We start from the raw sequence: 19,185 nt of genomic DNA on the forward strand, positions 1-19,185 counted from the left end.
TCACTGTTGCTGTCCTCGGGCCCCTGTGCCGGCATCACCTGCACAGGTCACCCCTCCCCGCCCCACTCACACAGAGAGCCCTGCACAGAGAGCAGCCAACCCCCCCCCCCCCCGCACACACACACACACACACACTCCTGCACAGGTCACCCCTCCCTGCCCCATGCACACACACAGAGCCCTTCACAGAAAGCCGCCAACCCCCCCCCACACACACACACCATTGCACAGGCACAGGTCAACCCTCCCCCCCACGCACACACACACAGAGCCCTACACACAGAGAGCAGCCAACCTCCCCCCCAAGCACACACCCCTGCACAGACCCCGATCACTGCCCACACCCCCCCGCACACCATACCAGCTATCCCGGAGCTGGCTGGGGGGCGGGGCAGATCCGCGGGCTGCAGCTCTGCACACCACCCCCCCCCCCCCCCCCCCGTGTAGCGGCCTGGCTGATGGAGGGCTGCTGCCCGCCCCACACTCTGAGCCAGCTGGGGCCGGGGGAGCGGACCGGGCTGGCTGCAGCGTGCCCAGAGCGGCTCCGGGTTGCGGCCAGCGTCTCTCATTGCCTAGCAGCAACAGCTACTGCTTCTGGGAGAGCCACAGAGCTTTGCTTCAGGCAGGGAAGCTTCCTGATCTGTGCGGGGCCCTCTGAGGTGCGGGACCCAATTCAGGGGAATCAGTGGAATCAGCCTAAAGCTGCAGGAAATGGAGCTGGGCAGGGCTGGGAGCCGGGAACCTCCCTCCCCACTGATTGCTCCTGCTGCCCGTTCCAGTCTCTCCCCCTGTTTCCCTCCTTCCCCCTCTTCCCTACCCTTGGGCTGGGAGACTTGGTTGTTGGTCCGGTTCCCAGGGCATTCATTCTCCCAGAGCTTGTTCGGTTCCTACAGGCGCTCAGGGGAGCAGAGCCTGGGGGTGTCAGTGAGGGCAGCAGCTCTGGGACTCGCAGATCCCCAGGGGCAGAGATGGGGTGAGGAGCGGCTATTTCTGAAGAGTATCAGAGTGGTAGCCGTGTTAGTCTGAATCTGTAAAAAGCAACAGAGGGTCCTGTGGCACCTTTAAGACTAACAGAAGTATTGGAGCATAAGCATTCGTGGGTGAATGCCCACTTCATCAGACGGGGCTTCTGTTGCTTTTTAAAGAGTCACATGAACATTTAAAATAAATAATGAAAGTCAGTGAAACTGCATTAACCTGTGGATTACAGGAAAGGGAGTGCAATCCAGGCAATCAGGACAGTACTTGCTCCTTGCCCTGACTTTTCCTAATCTGACCATCTCCTTCTCTTGCCTCCACCAGTTCTCTCCTCCTTTGGACACATTTTTTACCCCTCCACGATTTCTCCCATTCTTCCCCTCTCATTTTCTTCCACTTTTAGCACCATTTCCTTGCCGCAGGAAGCAGATTGGGAGGATAGGAAGGGCAGAGTGAGGGCAGTGGCTTCAGCAGATGTCACTGAGCAACCTGCTGTCCATGTGTCAGTATATAATGCCTGCATCTGTAACTTTCACTCTATGCATCTGAAGAAGTGAGGTTTTTACCCACGAAAGCTTATGCCCAAATAAATCTGTTAGTCTTTAAGGTGCCACCAGACTCCTTGTTGTTTTTGTAGATACAGACTAACACAGCTACCCCCTGATACTTGTCTACACGCTGTGGGTTTCTCTCGGTTCAGGAAGGAGAGAAGGATTCTGGCTGGCGTCCAGCAGCTGAGGGGTTAACACTGTAACGCCAGATTGCTGCTCTGCTTAGTGCTGGGAGGGGAAGTTGCTCTGGCTCTTGCTGCTGCACAGGTGGAGGTTGGACTTCCTGGGTCAAACATTGACTGCTGCCTCCAGCTCCAGCGGGGTCTGTGGGGGGACAGATCTGCACTAACCCCCCTCTGTGCCCGGGGGACTTTCTCCGGTGGCTGGAACCAGCCCCGGGCTCTGCCGACACCAGCCCCTGAGCCGGAGCCTGCAGGTGAGGGGAGAGACCCGGGGGGAAGGGCTGGGGCCGGGCAGGAAAGTGACTCCGCACCAACGGCCCCTCCCAGAGCTGCTGCCCTCCCCGACCCCCACCCCCCTGCTCTGCCCCCCTGAGCGCCTGCAGGAGCCGAGCCAGCTCCGGGAGAGCGAACGCCCCGGGCCGGGCCAGGGACCGACTTTCCCAGCCCGAGGGGAGGGGGCGGGAGGGAGACAGAGATAGAGACTGGCAGGGGCAGCAGGAGCAATAAGTGGGGAGGGAGGTTCCCGGCGCCCAGCCCCACCCAGCCCCATTTCCTGCAGCCCCCCGGGGCAGATTGACTTTCCGGGGGAGGAGCTGGGAGAGGAAAAGCCAGTTCCTGCCTCTGCCTGGTCCCCGCGCTGCTGGGGGGATGCGCTGCCCTGGGGACAGTGACAGGCGGGATCCCCAAAGTGGCTGCTTTTGTTCTGCTCTTTCAGTATAGCTGGAGCATACAGTGACACTGACAGTGTTGGCTGCACCGTTTTAGTCTAAAGGAAGCTTTTCAGTTCCTTATAACACACTCAGAGTTACTAGACAGGCCTCAGGTCTGACACAGTCTGACAATTCCTATGCTCATTTTAGGGCAGAGAGTCTCTGTCCTGGGTGAATTTATTTGATATGGGAAAACACTTAACTTGTTTTTGAGAAGGGGCCTGGGAAAAGAGCAAATTACAATGTTACCATTTTATTTTTTAAACTAATTCTAGTCCCTTAAGAATTTGGGTAAAAATTTTACATTTGACTGAGAATTCCTATTCAAGAGACAAGGTGGGTGAAGTAATATCTTATTGGACCAACTTCTGTTCATGAAAGAGAACAGCTTTTGAGCCACAGAGGGTATGTCTACACAGCAAAAGCAAAACCCTCAGCTGGCCTGTGATAGCCCACATGGGGCTCTGGCAGCAGGGCTGTTTCATGGCTACCTAGACTTCCTGGTTTAGGCTGGACCCGGCCACCCCACAGGGTGAAAGTGATTAACCACTGGAACAAATGACCAAAGGAAGTGGTGGATTCTCCATCTCTTGATGTCTTTAAATAAACATTGGATGCTTTTCTGACAAATATACTTTAGACAAATGCAGGTCATTGGGCTCAGAACTGGGTAACAGGGTAAAATGCAAGGGACTGTGACATACAAAGGGTCAGACTAGATGATCTCCTAGTCCTTTCTGGCCTTAAGCTGTATGAATCTTGGGAACTCATCCTAAAACCACTCACACATATTTAATATTAAGCATCTCAGTGGTCCCATTGATTTCACTTACTCTCTGTCACTAATAGTGTTTAAAAGTCTCTGTGGGTTTAGTCCTTGTGGGAGGGGATGGGCTGGGCTGTAAATAAAATGATGAAAGCCAGGATCCTTAAAAAACAGGAGACTAATGTAGAAACCTGTGTTCAGACAGCTCAGTCACTGGCCTGATTATCAGCAAGGCTGGACACTCAGAACTGAGACCCAATGTGGCAGGCTCAACATTCTTGAAACGCTGGCCACTTATTGAGAGACTTGACTGTGGATTTGGGACTTAACTTTGGGCTGTTTTTTTTGTTTTGTTTTTTTAGTGTCTTGGCTCAAGTATTCTCAGGGATGACAGTCTAGAGTGTCTGTTGGCAGGGAAGGAGTCTGGGGGAAATCGGGGTGTGTAATGTATTAAACCCCTTCTGAAACCTTCCCTATCTCCCTTCTCACTCTGACAGGTTGCAGAATAAAATCCACATTTGCTCCAGTTCATCCCATCCATGGAGAGACGAGGAAGGGAAATGGCTGCAGCGGAGCCGGTGACCTTCGAGGAGGTGGCTGTGTATTTCACTGAGGAAGAATGGGCCCTGCTGGACCTGGGTCAGAGAGCCCTGTACAGGAATGTTATGCAGGAGAATTATGAGACCGTGACCTCACTGGGTAAGGATTCCTGTCCCCTTGGGTATTAGAAACTGGGGGTCTCAGAAGCATCTGGATCAGCTTCTCTTCAGGATTCTTAATTGATCCCCCATATTTCTGTAACGATCAGCCCTGTTAGTCCCTAGATTGTGTGTCTGTGAGACTGTCCCTTCCCATAGGATAGAAGATTGAGGGACATGTTGATGGTGCTATTCTTCCCAGAACCAAGATTTTTAAGTGCACTTTATCTCCATCTTGACTGCATTCTGCCTGAGCCAGATATGTTAGCAGGAGGTGCCAGATGTTCTAGACTCTTCTACCTGTCAGGAAGGCCATGGACCAGAGTCATGAGGCTGGTTACCATTAGTGTCTCTAGAGCTATCTCTTCTGCCAAGATGCTGAGTTCTTGGAAGGAGGATGTTGGTCCTGGTGTCTCTTCTTGCCCATGATGGTTCCTCGCACTGAGAGGGGCTGTGTTCGGGGCTGAAGGAGGGTATATGAAGTAACTGGTGGTCTGGGAGTATTCTGTGAGTCTATTGCTGTCCCATGTGAATGTCAGGGGGATGGTCCAGGGAGGTTAGAAGAATATTCACAAATTGGCATGGTGTTCATAAAAGTGCCACAAGAATGATTTCAAGTTTGGAAAATGTGTCTTAGAGTGAGAGACTTAAAGAGATCAGTATATTGAGTTTATCCAGGAGAAGATTAAGCAGTATTTTAAACAGAAATATTAGGTATCTACAGAGGGAGATTTCTGACAGCAGAGAGCTCCTTAATCTAACAGACAAAATCAGAAGGAGATCCAGTGGTTGGAAGCTGAAGCTGGATAAATTCAGACCAGTCGTAAAGTGCAGATGTTTAACAGTGAGGTGAATTAACCATTGGAATAACTTACTCAGAGATGTGGTGGATTCTCCATCACTAAGAGTCTTTGAATCAAGCTTGGATGTCTCTTTCTAATAAATATAGTCTAGCTCAATCACAAGATATGGGCTTGATGAAGGAATCTCTGGGTAAGGTTGTCTGACCTGTCTAACCTACAGGAGGTCAGACTAGATAATCATAATATTCCCTTCTGGCCTTTACATCTGGTAATCTATGTTTGCAGATCTGTAGATTAGTCAGAAATTTGGTCAAGTCCCAATTCAGCAAACTTCTCTATTCACCAAGCACCAATGTGACTCAAGCACTAACTACAAGAGAGCTGCTCGACTAGGAACCTGGGGGTCTATAGGGATTCGCTTGGTGGGATTTCTTTGGATGGAGTTGTCCTGCATCTAAAGAAAAGAAGGGGTGAAACTAGCAGAATAAGGACAATGTTCTGCCAAAAAGCAGACTTTCACAAACTCTGAGAACTTGGTATGTATGGTCCCATAGGAAGAAATGTATGGTCCCATAGGAAGAAATCTAAGGGAAAAAGGAGTTCAGGAGAGCTGGCAGTTTCTCAAAGAAACAATATTTACAAGCCAAAAGCATATCCCAATAACACAGAAAGATAGGAAGAATAGCAAGGGGCCAATATCGCTGCATCAGGAGATCTTTAATGACATGAACATTGAAAAGGAATCCTGCAAAAAGTGGAAACATGGACAACTTGCTAAGGATGAGTATGAAATAACAGCAGAGGCATGTAATGAGAAAATCAAGAGTCTGAGGCACATTACAAATAGCAAGAGACATAAAAGGCAATGAGAAGTGATCCTGTAAATACATGAGGAGCAAAACAAGAGAAAAACAAAAGACAGTGTAGGCCCACTACTTAGAGGGGAAGGAGGGCTAAAAATGATAACATCAAAAAGGCTGAGTTTTTCATTCCTATTTTCCTTTAGTGTTTAGTAAAAAAGTTAATGTTGACCAGATGCTTAATAGAACTAATATAAAAAATAATGGGGGAAGGAACACAAGCCAGAGTTGAGAGAGAACAGATTGAATACATCTAATTTATTTAAATATTCTTTAAGTCATCGGGGACTGACAAAATTCACCCTGGGGTACTTAAGGAAATAGCTGAAGCAATCTCAAAACTATTAACAGTTATCTTTGAGAATTCATGGACAGGTGAGGTCCCAGAGACTGGAGAAGGGCAGTCATAGTACTTATCAATAAAAGGGGGAACAAAGACGACTTGCAAATTATAGGCCAATGACCCTAACTTTGTACCTGTATAGACATTGAACCAAATTATTAAACAATCAATTTGTAAGCACCTAGTGGATAAGTAATAGCCAACATGGATTTGTCAAGAATAAATCAAGTCAAGTCCAAAGTGTTACACTGAGGAAGGATAAATCAAATGCACAAATACACAATGTGCAATAGCTGGCTAGGAAGTAGTACTGTAGAAAAGCATTTGGGAGTTACAGTGGATCACAAATTGAATGTGAGCCAACAATGTGATGTAACTGCAAAAAAGGCTAATATCATGCTAGGCTGTATTAACAGGAGAGTCATATGTATGAATAGAATAGAATCATAGAATAGAATATCAGAGTTGGAAGGGACCTCAAGAGGTCATCTAGTCCAACCCCCTGCTCAAAGCAGGACCAATTCCCAGCTAAATCATCCCAGCCAGGGCTTTGTCAAGCCGGGCCTTAAAAACCTCCAAGGAAGGAGATTCCACCATCTCCCTAGGTAACGCATTCCAGTGTTTCACCACCCTCCTAGTGAAATAGTTTTTCCTGATATCCAACCTGGACCTCCTCCACTGCAACTTGAGACCATTGCTCCTTGTTCTATCATCTGCCACCACTGAGAACAGCCGAGCTCCATCCTCTTTGGAACCCCCCTTCAGGTAGTTGAAGGTTGCTATCAAATCCCCCCTCATTCTTCTCTTCTGGAGACTAAACAATCCCAGTTCCCTCAGCCTCTCCTCATAAGTCATGTGCTCCAGACCCCTAATCATTTTTGTTGCCCTCCGCTGGACTCTTTCCAATTTCTCCACATCCTTCTTGTAGTGTGGGGCCCAAAACTGGACACAGTATTCCAGATGAGGCCTCACCAATGTCGAATAAAGGGGAACGTCACGTTCCTCGATCTGCTGGCAATGCCCCTACTTATACAGCCCAAAATGCCGTTAGACTTCTTGGCAACAAGAGCACACTGTTGACTCATATCCAGCTTCTCGTCCACTGTGACCCCTAGGTCCTTTTCTGCAGAACTGCTACCTAGCCATTCGGTCCCTAGTCTGTAGCAGTGCATGGGATTCTTCCGTCCTAAGTGCAGGACTCTGCACTTCTCCTTGTTGAACCTCATCAGGTTTTTTTCGGCCCAATCCTCTAATTTGTCTAAGTCCCTCTGTATCCGATCCCTACCCTCTAGTGTATCTACCACGTCTCCTAGTTTAGTGTCATCTGCAAACTTGCTGAGAGTGCAGTCCACACCATCCTCCAGATCATTAATAAAGATATTAAACAAAACCGGCCCCAGGACCGACCCTTGGGGCACTCCGCTTGAAACCGGCTGCCAACTAGACATGGAGCCATTGATCACTACTCGTTGAGCCCGACGATCTAGCCAGCTTTCTATCCACCTTACAGTCCATTCATCCAGCCCATACTTCTTTAACTTGGCGGCAAGAATACTGTGGGAGACCGTATCAAAAGCTTTGCTAAAGTCAAGGAATAACACATCCACTGCTTTCCCCTCATCCACAGAGCCAGTTATCTCATCATAGAAGGCAATTAGGTTAGTCAGGCACGACTTCCCCTTCGTGAATCCATGCTGACTGTTCCTGATCACTTTCCTCTCCTCTAAATGTTTCATAATTGATTCCTTGAGGACCTGCTCCATGATTTTTCCAGGGACTGAGGTGAGGCTGACTGGCCTGTAGTTCCCCGGATCCTCCTTCTTCCCTTTTTTAAAGATGGGCACTACATTAGCCTTTTTCCAGTCATCTGGGACCTCCCCCGATCGCCATGAGTTTTCAAAAATAATGGCTAATGGCTCTGCAATCTCACCCGCCAACTCCTTTAGCACCCTCGGATGCAGCGCATCCGGCCCCATGGACTTGTGCACGTCCAGTTTTTCTAAATAGTCCCGAACCACTTCTTTCTCCACAGAGGGTTGGTCACCTTCTCCCCATGCTGTACTGCCCAGTGCAGCAATCTGGGAGCTGACCTTGTGCGTGAAGACAGAGGCAAAAAAATCATTGAGTACATTAGCTTTTTCCACATCCTCAGTCACTAGGTTGCCTCCCTCATTCAGTAAGGGGCCCACACTTTCCTTGATTTTCTTCTTGTTGCTAACATACCTGAAGAAACCCTTCTTGTTACTCTTAACATCTCTTGCTAACTGCAACTCCAAGTGTGATTTGGCCTTCCTGATTTCACTCCTGCACGCCTGAGCAATATTTTTATACTCCTCCCTGGTCATTTGTCCAATCTTCCACTTCTTGTAAGCTTCTTTTTTGCGTTTAAGGTCAGCAAGGATTTCACTGTTTAGCCAAGCTGGTCGCCTGCCATATTTACTATTCTTTCTACACATCGGGATGGTTTGTTCCTGCAACCTCAATAAGGATTCTTTAAAATACAGCCAGCTCTCCTGGACCCCTTTGCCCTTCATGTTATTCTCCCAGGGGATCCTGCCCATCTGTTCCCTGAGGGAGTCAAAGTCTGCTTTTCTGAAGTCCAGGGTCCGTATTCTGCTGCTCTCCTTTCTTCCTTGTGTCAGGATCCTGAACTCGACCATCTCATGGTCACTGCCTCCCAGGTTCCCATCCACTTTTGCTTCCCCTACTAGTTCTTCCCTGTTTGTGAGTAGCAGGTCAAGAAAAGCTTTGCCCCTAGTTGGTTCCTCCAGCACTTGCACCAGGAAATTGTCCCCTACACTATCCAAAAATTTCCTGGATTGTCTGTGCACCGCTGTATTGCTCTCCCAGCAGATATCAGGGTGATTAAAGTCTCCCATGAGAACCAGGGCCTGCGATCTAGCAACTTCTGCTAGTTGCCAGAAGAAAGCCTCGTCCACCTCATCCCCCTGGTCTGGTGGTCTATAGCAGACTCCAACCACGACATCACCCTTGTTGCTCACACTTCTCAACTTTGTCCAGGGACTCTCAGGTTTTTCTGCAGTTTCATACCGGAGCTCTGAGCAGTCATACTCCTCTCTTACATACAACGCAACTCCCCCACCTTTTCTGCCCTGCCTGTCCTTCCTGAACAGTTTATATCCATCCATGACAGTACTCCAGTCATGTGAGTTATCCCACCAAGTCTCTGTTATTCCAATCACATCATAGTTCCCTGACTGTGCCAGGACTTCCAGTTCTCCCTGCTTGTTTCCCAGGCTTCTTGCATTTGTGTATAGGCACTTAAGATAACTCATCGATCGTCCCTCTTTCTCAGTATGAGACAGGAGTCCTCCCCTCTTGCGCTCTCCTGCTTGTGCTTCCTCCCAGGATCCCATTTCCCCACTTACCTCAGGGCTTTGGTCTCCTTCCCCCGGTGAACCTAGTTTAAAGCCCTCCTCACTAGGTTAACCAGCCTGCTGGCGAAGATGCTCTTCCCTCTCTTCGTTAGGTGGAGCCCGTCTCTGCCTAGCACACCTTCTTCTTGGAACACCATCCCATGGTCGAAGAATCCAAAGCCTTCTCTCCGACACCACCTGCGTAGCCATTCGTTGACTTCCACGATTCGACGGTCTCTACCCTGGCCTTTTCCTTGCACAGGGAGGATGGACGAGAACACCACTTGCGCCTCAAACTCCTTTATCCTTCTTCCCAGAGCCACGTAGTCTGCAGTGATCCGCTCAAGGTCATTCTTGGCAGTATCATTGGTGCCCACGTGGAGAAGCAGGAAGGGGTAGCGATCCGAGGGCTTGATGAGTCTCGGCAGTCTCTCCGTCACATCGTGTATCCTAGCTCCTGGCAAGCAGCAGACCTCTCGGTTTTCCCGGTCGGGGCGGCAGATAGATGACTCAGTCCCCCTGAGGAGGGAGTCCCCGACCACCACCACCCTCCTCCTCCTCTTGGGAATGGTGGTCGTGGAACCCCCATCTTTTGCCTTCCAATCGGTGGAGTCTCCTTCTGCTCCCTTCCCTCAGATGGGTCATCTAGTCCACTCTCCGCATTAGTACCTGTAGAGAGAACATGGAAACGATTGCTTACCTGTATCTCCATTGCTGGTGCATGGACGCTCCTCTTTCTCCTTCTGGAGGTCACATGCTGCCAAACCTCCTCACAATCCTTCTGTCCCTGCTGCGCCTGCTCTGAATCTTCAGAACATTGTGGCCGTAGAAGCATCTCCTGACGTCTGTCCAGGAAATCTTCATTTTCCCTTATGCAACGCAGAGTCGACACTCGTTTCTCCAGCCCTCGAACCTTCTCTTCCAATATGGAGACCAGCTTGCACTTTGTACAGACAAAGTCGCTTCTGTCCTGTGGACACGTAGGTAATTGTCCCTCTCTATTTGGCACTGATGAGGACTCATTTGGAGTACTGTGGACACTTCTGGGTGCCTCACTTTTGGAAAGATGTGGACAAATTGGAGAGAGTATAGAGGAGAGCAAAAAAAATTATGAAAGGTTTTGAAAAATTATGACCTATGAGAAAAGGCAAAAAGAAGTGGACATGTTTAGTCTTGAGAAAAGAAGACTGAGTGGGAGACCTGATATCAGTCTTCAAATGTGGGAAGGGGTGTTATGAAGAGGAAGGTGATCGATTGTTCTCTATGTCCACAGAACGTAGGACATGAAGTGATGGGCTTAACCTGCAGCAAGGGAGATTTAGGTTTGATATTAGGAAAAACTTTCTATCTGTAAGGACAGTTAGGTAATGGAACAGGTTACCAAGGGAAGTTGTGAAATCCCAGGTTTTGTCTACACTACACAGCTTTTTAGGAGAGCACTCCTGCCGACAACATGCTGTTCACACTGGCACTTGTCATGGCAAAACTTTTGTCTTTCTGATGGTGGGGGTGTTTAACACCTCTGAAAGACAAAAGTTTTATCATTCAATCGCCAGTGTAGACAAAGAGCCAGTCACTGGTTGCTTTTAAGAACAGGATAGACAAACATCTGTCAGGGTTGGTCTTGGGGTACCTGGTTCTGTCTCAATGCAGGGGGCTGGGACAGATGAGCTCTTGATGTTCTTTTCAGCAACACATTTCTATGATTTGAGCCAAGGTGGGAGAAGAACGTCTAATCACAGCCAGAGCTGTCCTCTCTGGGTCTGAGGTGTATGGAGCAGGCTAAGGGGGTAGGAAAAGCCAATATCGGGCCTGAGGTGTGAGCCAGCCGGACCCCAGCAGGAGCAGATCAGGTCTTATGGATAATGGGGAAGGGATGAATGACAGTTGATCAGCAAGCGTAGGGGGGCCCTTTTGCTGGTCCATCATGACTCATGGAGAGCTCTTTGCTTCCTGCGTTGGACAGGGGGCAGGTGTCTAGTAATCTTTTTCCAGGCCCTGGATGGTGTTTCCTCTGTTTATTTCTGAACAGCTTGTCATTGGGAGAGAATCTAGGGTCCCTAATCAGGTGACACAGCCCTGTGGAGCTAGGTGCTGCATGGATGCAGACTAGGAGAGAAGTCTCCATACCAAAGAGTTGATGGTCTGAGTAATATCCTCCTGTTCTGCCTTGTGTTGAGAAGAGTTATAGAGGTGGGTGGGGTGGGGGAGATGTGACTGTAAATGATGGAGGCTAAGTCATACCCCAGGTACCTTCAGAGTGTAGCAACTCCGCTCAGCTCCTCAGGGGAATAAGTCAGGGCCATTCCCTAGGCAGAGTGGGTGAACCCTTGCTCCAGAGCAGTGCATCATGGGATCTTGTACGATTTATAACCCAGTCCCCGTAGGGTTGGGAGTAGGGAGAGGAAGAAGCCTCTGTGGGTGAGCTGCTCAGATCCTTGGTTTGGAAGTAATAACAGGCCTGAGCTTAATGACCAAGATCAACACTTGTTTCCTCACCCCCTCTGCCAAGCAGGATTCCCAGTTTCCAAACCTGATGTGATCTCCCAGCTGGAACAAGGGGAGAGGCTGTGCATTTCTGATCTCTGGGACTATGAGGAAAGGGAGATTCTGAGAGACCCCCACACAGGTGAAAAATCAATTAAACGTACTCAGAAATCAGTTATTCTGTCGTCCTGGTAGATGTCACGTATGCATTTTCATCAAACTTGTCTGACCCTTCAGCCCCTGCCTTCATCTGTGCTCATAGCATGTGGAGGAAGAATGGGTCCCCTCCTATGGGAAAGGGTATGGGGGGAGCAGGATTCAGCTCCCAATAGTTCAATCTCCCCAGCTGTTATTTGGGTTTGTTCTCCCCTTTCCTAGTTCCCTTTCTGAGGTTCCCTGTCCATGGCACAGGGACTGACTCCTGTCTGGATTTGCTCTCTGTTCCAGCAGGTGATGGGATGGTGAGTGAGAATGAGGAGGAAAATCCTCATCAGGAAGGTCCTGAGCGAGTGGAGCCACAGGGAATAGTATCAGGAAGAGCTGAAGGGCATGTTTCCCAGAGTCCTGAGCAGGGAGAAGCCTGTGAAATTCAGCGCAGACCAAAAAGGAAGCAGGGAAACCACTCAGAGGAGAGATTGGGTAAATCCACTCACAAGAGCAGAGGCATCAAGAAAATCAAAGAAACTGTTCAACAGAGAATCCCCACTGGAGAGAGTCCCTACTCATGTGGTGACTGTGGGAAAAGCTTCAGTCAGAGCTTAACCCTTATTCACCATCAGCGAATCCACATGGGAGAGAAACCCTACAAATGTAATGAGTGCGGGAAAAGTTTCAGTGTGAGCTCAAAGTTTCTATTACATCAGAGAACTCACACAGGAGAAAGACCCTATGACTGCCCCGTGTGTGGGAAAAGTTTCAGTGTGAGCTCCAACCTTATTCAACATCAGAGAATCCACACGGGAGAGAAACCCTATAAGTGTCCCGACTGCGGGAAAAGCTTCAATCAGAGTTCAAACCTTCTGTCACATCAGAGAATCCACACGGGAGAGAAACCTTTTGAATGTCTCGAGTGCAGGAAAAGCTTCAGTCGTAGATCAACCCTTCTATCACATCAGAGAATCCACACAGAAGAGAAACCCTATACCTGTGCTGAGTGTGGGAAAAGCTTCGGTCACAGTGCACATCTTACTAGTCACCAGAGGACCCACACAGGAGAGAAACCCTACAAATGCAGTGAATGTGGGAAAAGCTTTAGTCAAAGCTCAAACCTTTATACACATCAGAGAATTCACATGGGAGAGAGACTGTATAACTGCCCTGACTGCGGGGAAAGCTTCAGACTGAAGTCAACTCTTGTTACTCACAAGAGAATCCACATGGCTGAGAAACCCTTTAAATGCCCCGAATGTGGGAAAAGCTTCAATGCGAGCTCAGCCCTTAGGAAACATCAGAGAATCCACAGTGGAGAGAGACCCTATAAGTGTCTTCACTGTGGGAAAAGTTTCTGTAGCAGCTCAGCCCTTTGTAATCATCAGAGCACCCACCTTGAGGACAGACCCTACAAATGCAATGAGTGCAGGAAAAGCTTCAGTCAGAGTTCCAACCTTATTCAGCATCAGAGAATCCACACAGGAGAGAGACCCTATAACTGCTCCGACTGTGGGAAAAGCTTCAGTCGGAAATCAACCCTTATTAAGCATCAGAGAACCCACGTGGCGGAGAGAGACCCTATAAGTGAGAGAAATGTGGGAAAGGCTTCAGTGAGAGCTCAAACCTCATTACATATCAGAGAATCCACACGGGACACAACCCCTAGGAATGGGTCATGTGTATAAGACCTCTGTTGAGTACCATGAACCTCAAAGGGTCAGGCCAGGCTGGAGTGGCCCTGTAATGAGGACCTGCAATAGTTAGTTAGTAAAGCAGAGAATGAAATCACATGCCTGGAACAAAGCTGTGTAGACCAAGAGGCTGAGATAAAATTCCCATGTTGTCATGAGATTTGTTTATTGCACTCCCCCCGCCCCACACACACACTCCCACACATACCTCGCCATGTACCCCTTACGTCCACACACCACCCCCATCCATATACATCTGACTCATACCCCTAGGACTATGATTCCCAGTGGGGGGCGGATGCTGTTTGCTCAGGGGAACAACATCCTTGACTTCCAAAAGAAAGTGAAATTGTCTTTCTACATGCTTCAGTACAAAAAATGTTCTTCCCATACTTTAAAGCTCCCTCTCTCTTCTCTGGGCCATCAGATAATCAGAAGGATTTTTAATGATATGCAAGAAGGAATAGTAATAGCACAGCTGCAGGAAGGGAAACTAAACCCATCCGAAACCTAACCGGTACTGAAGTCTACTCAGAACCCTTACCAATTCTGAAATAAGGGGAAAAAATCTTGCTCTTCAAATAGCCACGACAAACCCATCAGTGAAATTTATAATCTTAAAAAATAAAAAGTGGAATGGCTCATCAAGGGCATCTGCTTACTTTTAAAAGAAATAATGAGTCCTTTGGCTGCCAGGCAGAAATGAGGGAGAGTTGCAGAACAGGTGTTCGTCAATCATGCTGGGCAGCAGGAGGAGCACACTCAAAGCACAACAGAAAAACCTGGAGGAAAAAAAAACCCTTTCTCATAGAATCGTAGAAATGCAGGGCTGGAAGGGACCTTGAGAAGTCATCAAGTCCAGCCTCCTTCTCCATGGCCAGCGGACCAAGTAAACCTAGACCATCCCTGACAGGTGTTTGTCCAACTTGTTTTTAAAAGCTTCCGATGATGGGGACTCCTTGACCTCCCTTGGAAGCCAATTGAAGAGCTTAACAACCCTTATATTTAGAAAGTTTTTCCTGATATCTCACCTAAATCTCCCTTGCTGCAGATTAAGCCCATCACTGCATGTCCTACCTTCAGTGGACATGGAGAACAATTGTTCACCATCCCCTTTATAACAGCTCTCAAGACTAAACATGCCCATTTTTTTAAATCTTTACTCATAGGTCAGGTTTTCTAAACCTTTTATCATTTTTATTGCTCTCCTCTGAGCTCTCCCCAGTTTGTCCACAGTATTTCAGTTGGGGCCTCACCAGTGCTGAATAGAGCAGGACAATTACTTCCTGTGTTTTACATACAACACTTCTGTTAATAGACCCCAGAATCATACTAGCCTTTTTTGCAGTTGTCACATTGACGACTCAAATTCAGTTTGTGGTCCACTATACACTCCCCCTCTTCTCCCTCCCCCTCCCCCCGCCCTGGTTCTTTTCAGTAGTACTACCACCCACACAGTTGTTTCCCATTTTATTGTTCTGCATTTGCTTTTTCCTTCCTAAGTGAAGTCCTATGCACTTGTCTTTATTGAATTTCATCTTGTTGAATCCAGACCAATTCTCCAATTTGTCAAGGTCATTTCGAATTTTAAACCTGTCCTCCAAAGTGCTTGCAACTCCTTCTAGCTTGCTGTCATCTGTATATTTTATAAGCATACTCTCTACTACATTATCGTGTCATTAATTAAAATATTGAATAGTACCAGACCCAGGACTGATCCTGGTGGGAACCCACTAGATATGATCTCCCAATTTGACAGTAAACCATTGATAACTACTCTTTGAGTATGGTCTTTCAACATGTTGTGCACCCACCTTATAATAATTTCCTTTAGATCACATTTCCCTAGTTTGCCTATGAAAATGTCATGTGGAACTCTGTCAAAAACCTTACTAAAATCAGGTTATAACACATCTACGGCTTCCTCCCAGCCACTAAGTCAGTAATCCTATCAAAGAAGGAAATTGAATTGGTTTGGCATGATTTGTTCTTGACAAATCTATTGTGACTATGCCTTATAACCTATTATCCCCCAGGTGCTTACAAAATGATTCATACTTTGCTCCAGCATATTTACATCTAGTGAAGATAAGCTGACTGATCTATAATTCCCCAGGTCCTTCTTGTTCCCTTTTTTAAAGATAGGTACCATGTTTGCCCTTCTCCAGTCTTCTGGTGCCTCACTGTCCTCCAGAGGTTCTCAAAGAGAATTGCTAATGACTTGGAGATTGCTTCAGCTAGTTCTTTACCTACCCTGGGATTCATTTAATCAGGGCCTGCTGACTGGAATACATCTAACTTATCTAAATATTCTTTAACCTAGTCTTACCCTATTTTGGTTTGCTTTCTTTCCCCCGGTTGTCAATATTAATTGTGTTGAGTATTTGGTCATCATTAATCATTTAAGTGAAGATTGAAGGAAAATAGGCATTAAGTGTCTATTAATGCTCTCCTGGGGGAGGGATAGCTCAGTGGTTTGAGCATTGGCCTGCTAAACCCAGGGTTGTGAGTTCAATCCTTGAGGGGGCCACTTGGGGATCTAGGGCAAAATCAGTACTTGGTCCTGCTATTGAAGGCAGGGGGCTGGACTCGATGACCTTTCAAGGTCCCTTCCAGTTCTAGGAGATGGGATATCTCCATTATATTATTATTATATTATTCCTGCTAAGTAGAGTGCCCACACTTTTTGTTGTCTTTCTCTTGCTCCTATGTATTTAAAGAACCTCTTCTTATGGACTTTTCTGTCCCTTGCCATGTGTAACTCATTTTGTGCCTTAGCCTTTCTGCTTTTGTCCCTATATTCTTGTGCTGTTCTTTTGTACTACTCCTTATTGATCTGACCATGTTTCCACTTTTTGTAGGATTCCTTTTTGATTTTCAGGTCATTTGGAATTAAGCAAAAAACCGGCAGGCTGCAACTTTGTTTAAAAAAACCCAACAACAATAAAAGTCTTAAAAGAAAACCCAAAACATCAGTGCAACTTTGCTTTTTAAAAGCAATGTTGGCACAGAACCCAACATACTAGGTGGGTAGCCACCTAAGCTGCCCAGTGGAGGATGCCACCGGGAGAGGAGTCTTCTAAGCCCCATCCCTTTTATGGAGATAGATGCCTGCCTCTTCCTTTAAGTCAGGAACTGGGGAATTTAGATGTTCCTCTGCTAATGGGGTTTGATACAGAAGTCACATTCAGAGGCCACCTATCTCCACACAACACAGCTGGGAAGGAAGCAGATGGAGGAGCTCTTTCATAACCTTTAGCTTCATGGCTATTTTATTCACCCAGGATGTGGGAGACACCTAGTTCATGTCCCCCCACCCCCACCTGCTGAGGCAAAGGGATTTGAACAGGGATCTTGCACTTCTCAGGAGAGTGGCTGAACTACCAAAGTATGGGATACTCTGATGTGAGTGTCTCATTGTCTCTCCTAGCAAAGCAGTTCCACTGTATATAAATACTTAAGGAGTCATTGGGCCAGAGTGAGAGTGTGAGAATGATTCCACAGCCTGTGGGTCAGGGCATCCACCGATAAGGTGGGTGACTCTGGATCCAATCCCCCTTCTCCAATGATTGTAAGATCCTAAGTCCCATCACTCACCACAAAGAAGGCTGTATGCTGAACAGCAGAAGGAAGGGTGAGAAATTGCACCTGCTTCAAAGCGCAGAAAGATTTAGGAAATCAAAACTTGCTGCTACAATTCCATAGGGATTTTCTGTGCTTCAAAGAAACAGAGCCTTAAAGAACATAACTAGAGTAAGATAGGGTTTGAATCTGACAACATTGCAGGTTTTGACTGCTTTAAACTGCATGCTGTAACCTGTAGCTGCCAGACTTATTGTTCACACCATGGGAGTGTGGTGCTGGATGCACTTAACTTTGCTTACTAAATTATCTGGCTTACTGCTTAAAAGAGCTACCCTTCAAATGTTTGGTTTGATGAGAACATAACTAAATCTCAGCTGTGCTGATTGTGTTACTGTATCTTTGTGGAAATTAATACTTTTGTTGTCTTGTTTCAGGTCCTATCTTGAAGTGTTACTAAGAACTAGCAACTTTGTTAATCACTGTTCTACTCTTTCCTGGATTTTTCCCTCAGCACCTCCAGCTGTGCGGTTTTTGCATGTGTGAGTGAGAATTAAATGCCAGTGAGATCTCACCCTTGTAACATTACACTGTGTGTGAGAGAAGTTATTGTCTAACTTCAAAAATCTCACGTCAGTCTTTATTTGTGTGTGTTCTAAACTTTAGTATAATTTTGTACTAACTTCAGTTGTGTTGTGTGTTTCTAACTACAGAATGATCTAATATGTTTATATCTTACACTCCACACAAACCTTTTCCCAATCTTGGAGTAGGAATTTAACCAGTTCTTATTTTACATTTGTCAATTTTATATACCAGTAGCAGGGTATGGTACTTTGTGATAGTTCTCTTTCTATATTTGAATGTTACAATGTTTACCTATTGGTGTATGGAATTACCTTTAATAATCTCTCTCTCTCTTCCCCCTCCTCCCACCAATTAACTCAAATACCAGGATCTCCCTGCAATATAGCACCTTTCAACTTTCTAAGAAAACTCCCTCGGTCTCCTTGACTAACTTTAATTTGAATACCTTGGTTAATCAAACTGCTTTCTGAACTTTCACCCTTGTAAAATTGCCTATTAACGCCATCAAACCAAAGCTAATCCTCTCTCATCTGCATTGTTGTATAATAATCAAATTGGGTGATTCTTGTACCTCATTTATTATATGTGTCATTGTAACCATTTCCAACTAGATACGTGTGTCTAAACACGGCTGAATTTCGAGCTGTGGTGATCATATGACTTGCGAATTTGCCTTAAATCATGCTTAGCCTCACAATGCTACCTTTTAAAGACAGAAATAAAAGATGTAGTAATGGTTTTGGTAGATTTTGTGCTGTTTACACTACTTTCAGTGTTATTGTTACTATTCAACCTATCTAGTTTCATCCAAATTTGTTTTGAGTTTAAACGTTTTAATATCAAGTTGAATTATAGTGTTTGTAATCCAGTTACTTTACTGAGGTTATACATAGTTATCTGAAATGTTTTCTTTAAGATTAGCTGTTAAATTCTGTTGATAATACTTAGCTACAAGTGAATTTTATTGGGGGGGGGGGGACTGTTGATGCTTGTTAGTATCCTAAGTTATTCTATTTTAGAATTTCAAGTTAGTTAAGAGGTTATTTTAAGAGTTCATACATTGTATCATTTGTTTGATTTACCTTTTTTCAGTTGGTGTGTCTCAATTGGATAATCCTTGTGGATTTAATTTTTTGTTGGTTTCTTCAATCAGTTTTGAGTACTTAAATAAATGTTTCCCTATTTTAAATTTGAGTTCAGTTGTTTTGTTTTGGGCTGTACTTTAGTATAAAGGAAGCAGAATCCTTTGTTCATTTTTATGTGGTTACTCCTGGATTGCAGTCTCATTCTTCTTAGCAAATGCCCAACATGCCTGAGGTGGCAAGTGACCAGAATTCATCACTGATTTTGGTTGCTGCAGTCTCATTAATAACCATAATCAATCATTCTGTGTTGGTTTGGTTTTCCTGAAATAGTCAT

The 19,185-nt window shown here is 46.3% G+C and overlaps 1 protein-coding gene across 3 annotated transcripts; it reads left to right on the forward strand.

The window, feature by feature from the left end:
• Positions 1–1,767: 1,767 nt before the first annotated feature.
• Positions 1,768–18,949, forward strand: LOC128848270 (zinc finger protein OZF-like). 3 transcript variants are annotated; one of them, XM_054048167.1, is made up of 4 exons: positions 1,768–1,965; positions 3,685–3,886; positions 11,784–11,897; positions 12,203–18,949. In XM_054048167.1, exons 2-4 carry the CDS (start codon positions 3,727–3,729, stop codon positions 13,588–13,590), a joined length of 1,662 nt encoding a protein of 553 aa, XP_053904142.1. In that variant the 5' UTR covers positions 1,768–1,965; positions 3,685–3,726; the 3' UTR covers positions 13,591–18,949. The 3 variants fall into 3 exon arrangements, with proteins under 3 accessions (XP_053904142.1, XP_053904144.1, XP_053904145.1); XM_054048169.1 differs by lacking the exon at positions 11,784–11,897; XM_054048170.1 differs by lacking the exon at positions 11,784–11,897 and having other exon boundaries at positions 12,206–18,949.
• The last annotated feature ends 236 nt before the right edge of the window (positions 18,950–19,185 follow it).

The sequence above is a fragment of the Malaclemys terrapin genome, chromosome 13 (assembly GCF_027887155.1).
Source record: "Malaclemys terrapin pileata isolate rMalTer1 chromosome 13, rMalTer1.hap1, whole genome shotgun sequence".
NCBI lineage: Eukaryota > Metazoa > Chordata > Testudines > Emydidae > Malaclemys > Malaclemys terrapin.

Excerpts from the sequence above, each read along its gene's own strand:
- LOC128848270 (XM_054048167.1), top strand. The coding sequence starts at position 3,727 with ATGGAGAGACGAGGAAGGGAAATGGCTGCAGCGGAGCCGGTGACCTTC. Across the intron at positions 3,887-11,783 it reads TGAGACCGTGACCTCACTGG|GATTCCCAGTTTCCAAACCT; the intron begins GTAAGGATTCCT and ends TCTGCCAAGCAG. Across the intron at positions 11,898-12,202 it reads TCTGAGAGACCCCCACACAG|CAGGTGATGGGATGGTGAGT; the intron begins GTGAAAAATCAA and ends TCTCTGTTCCAG.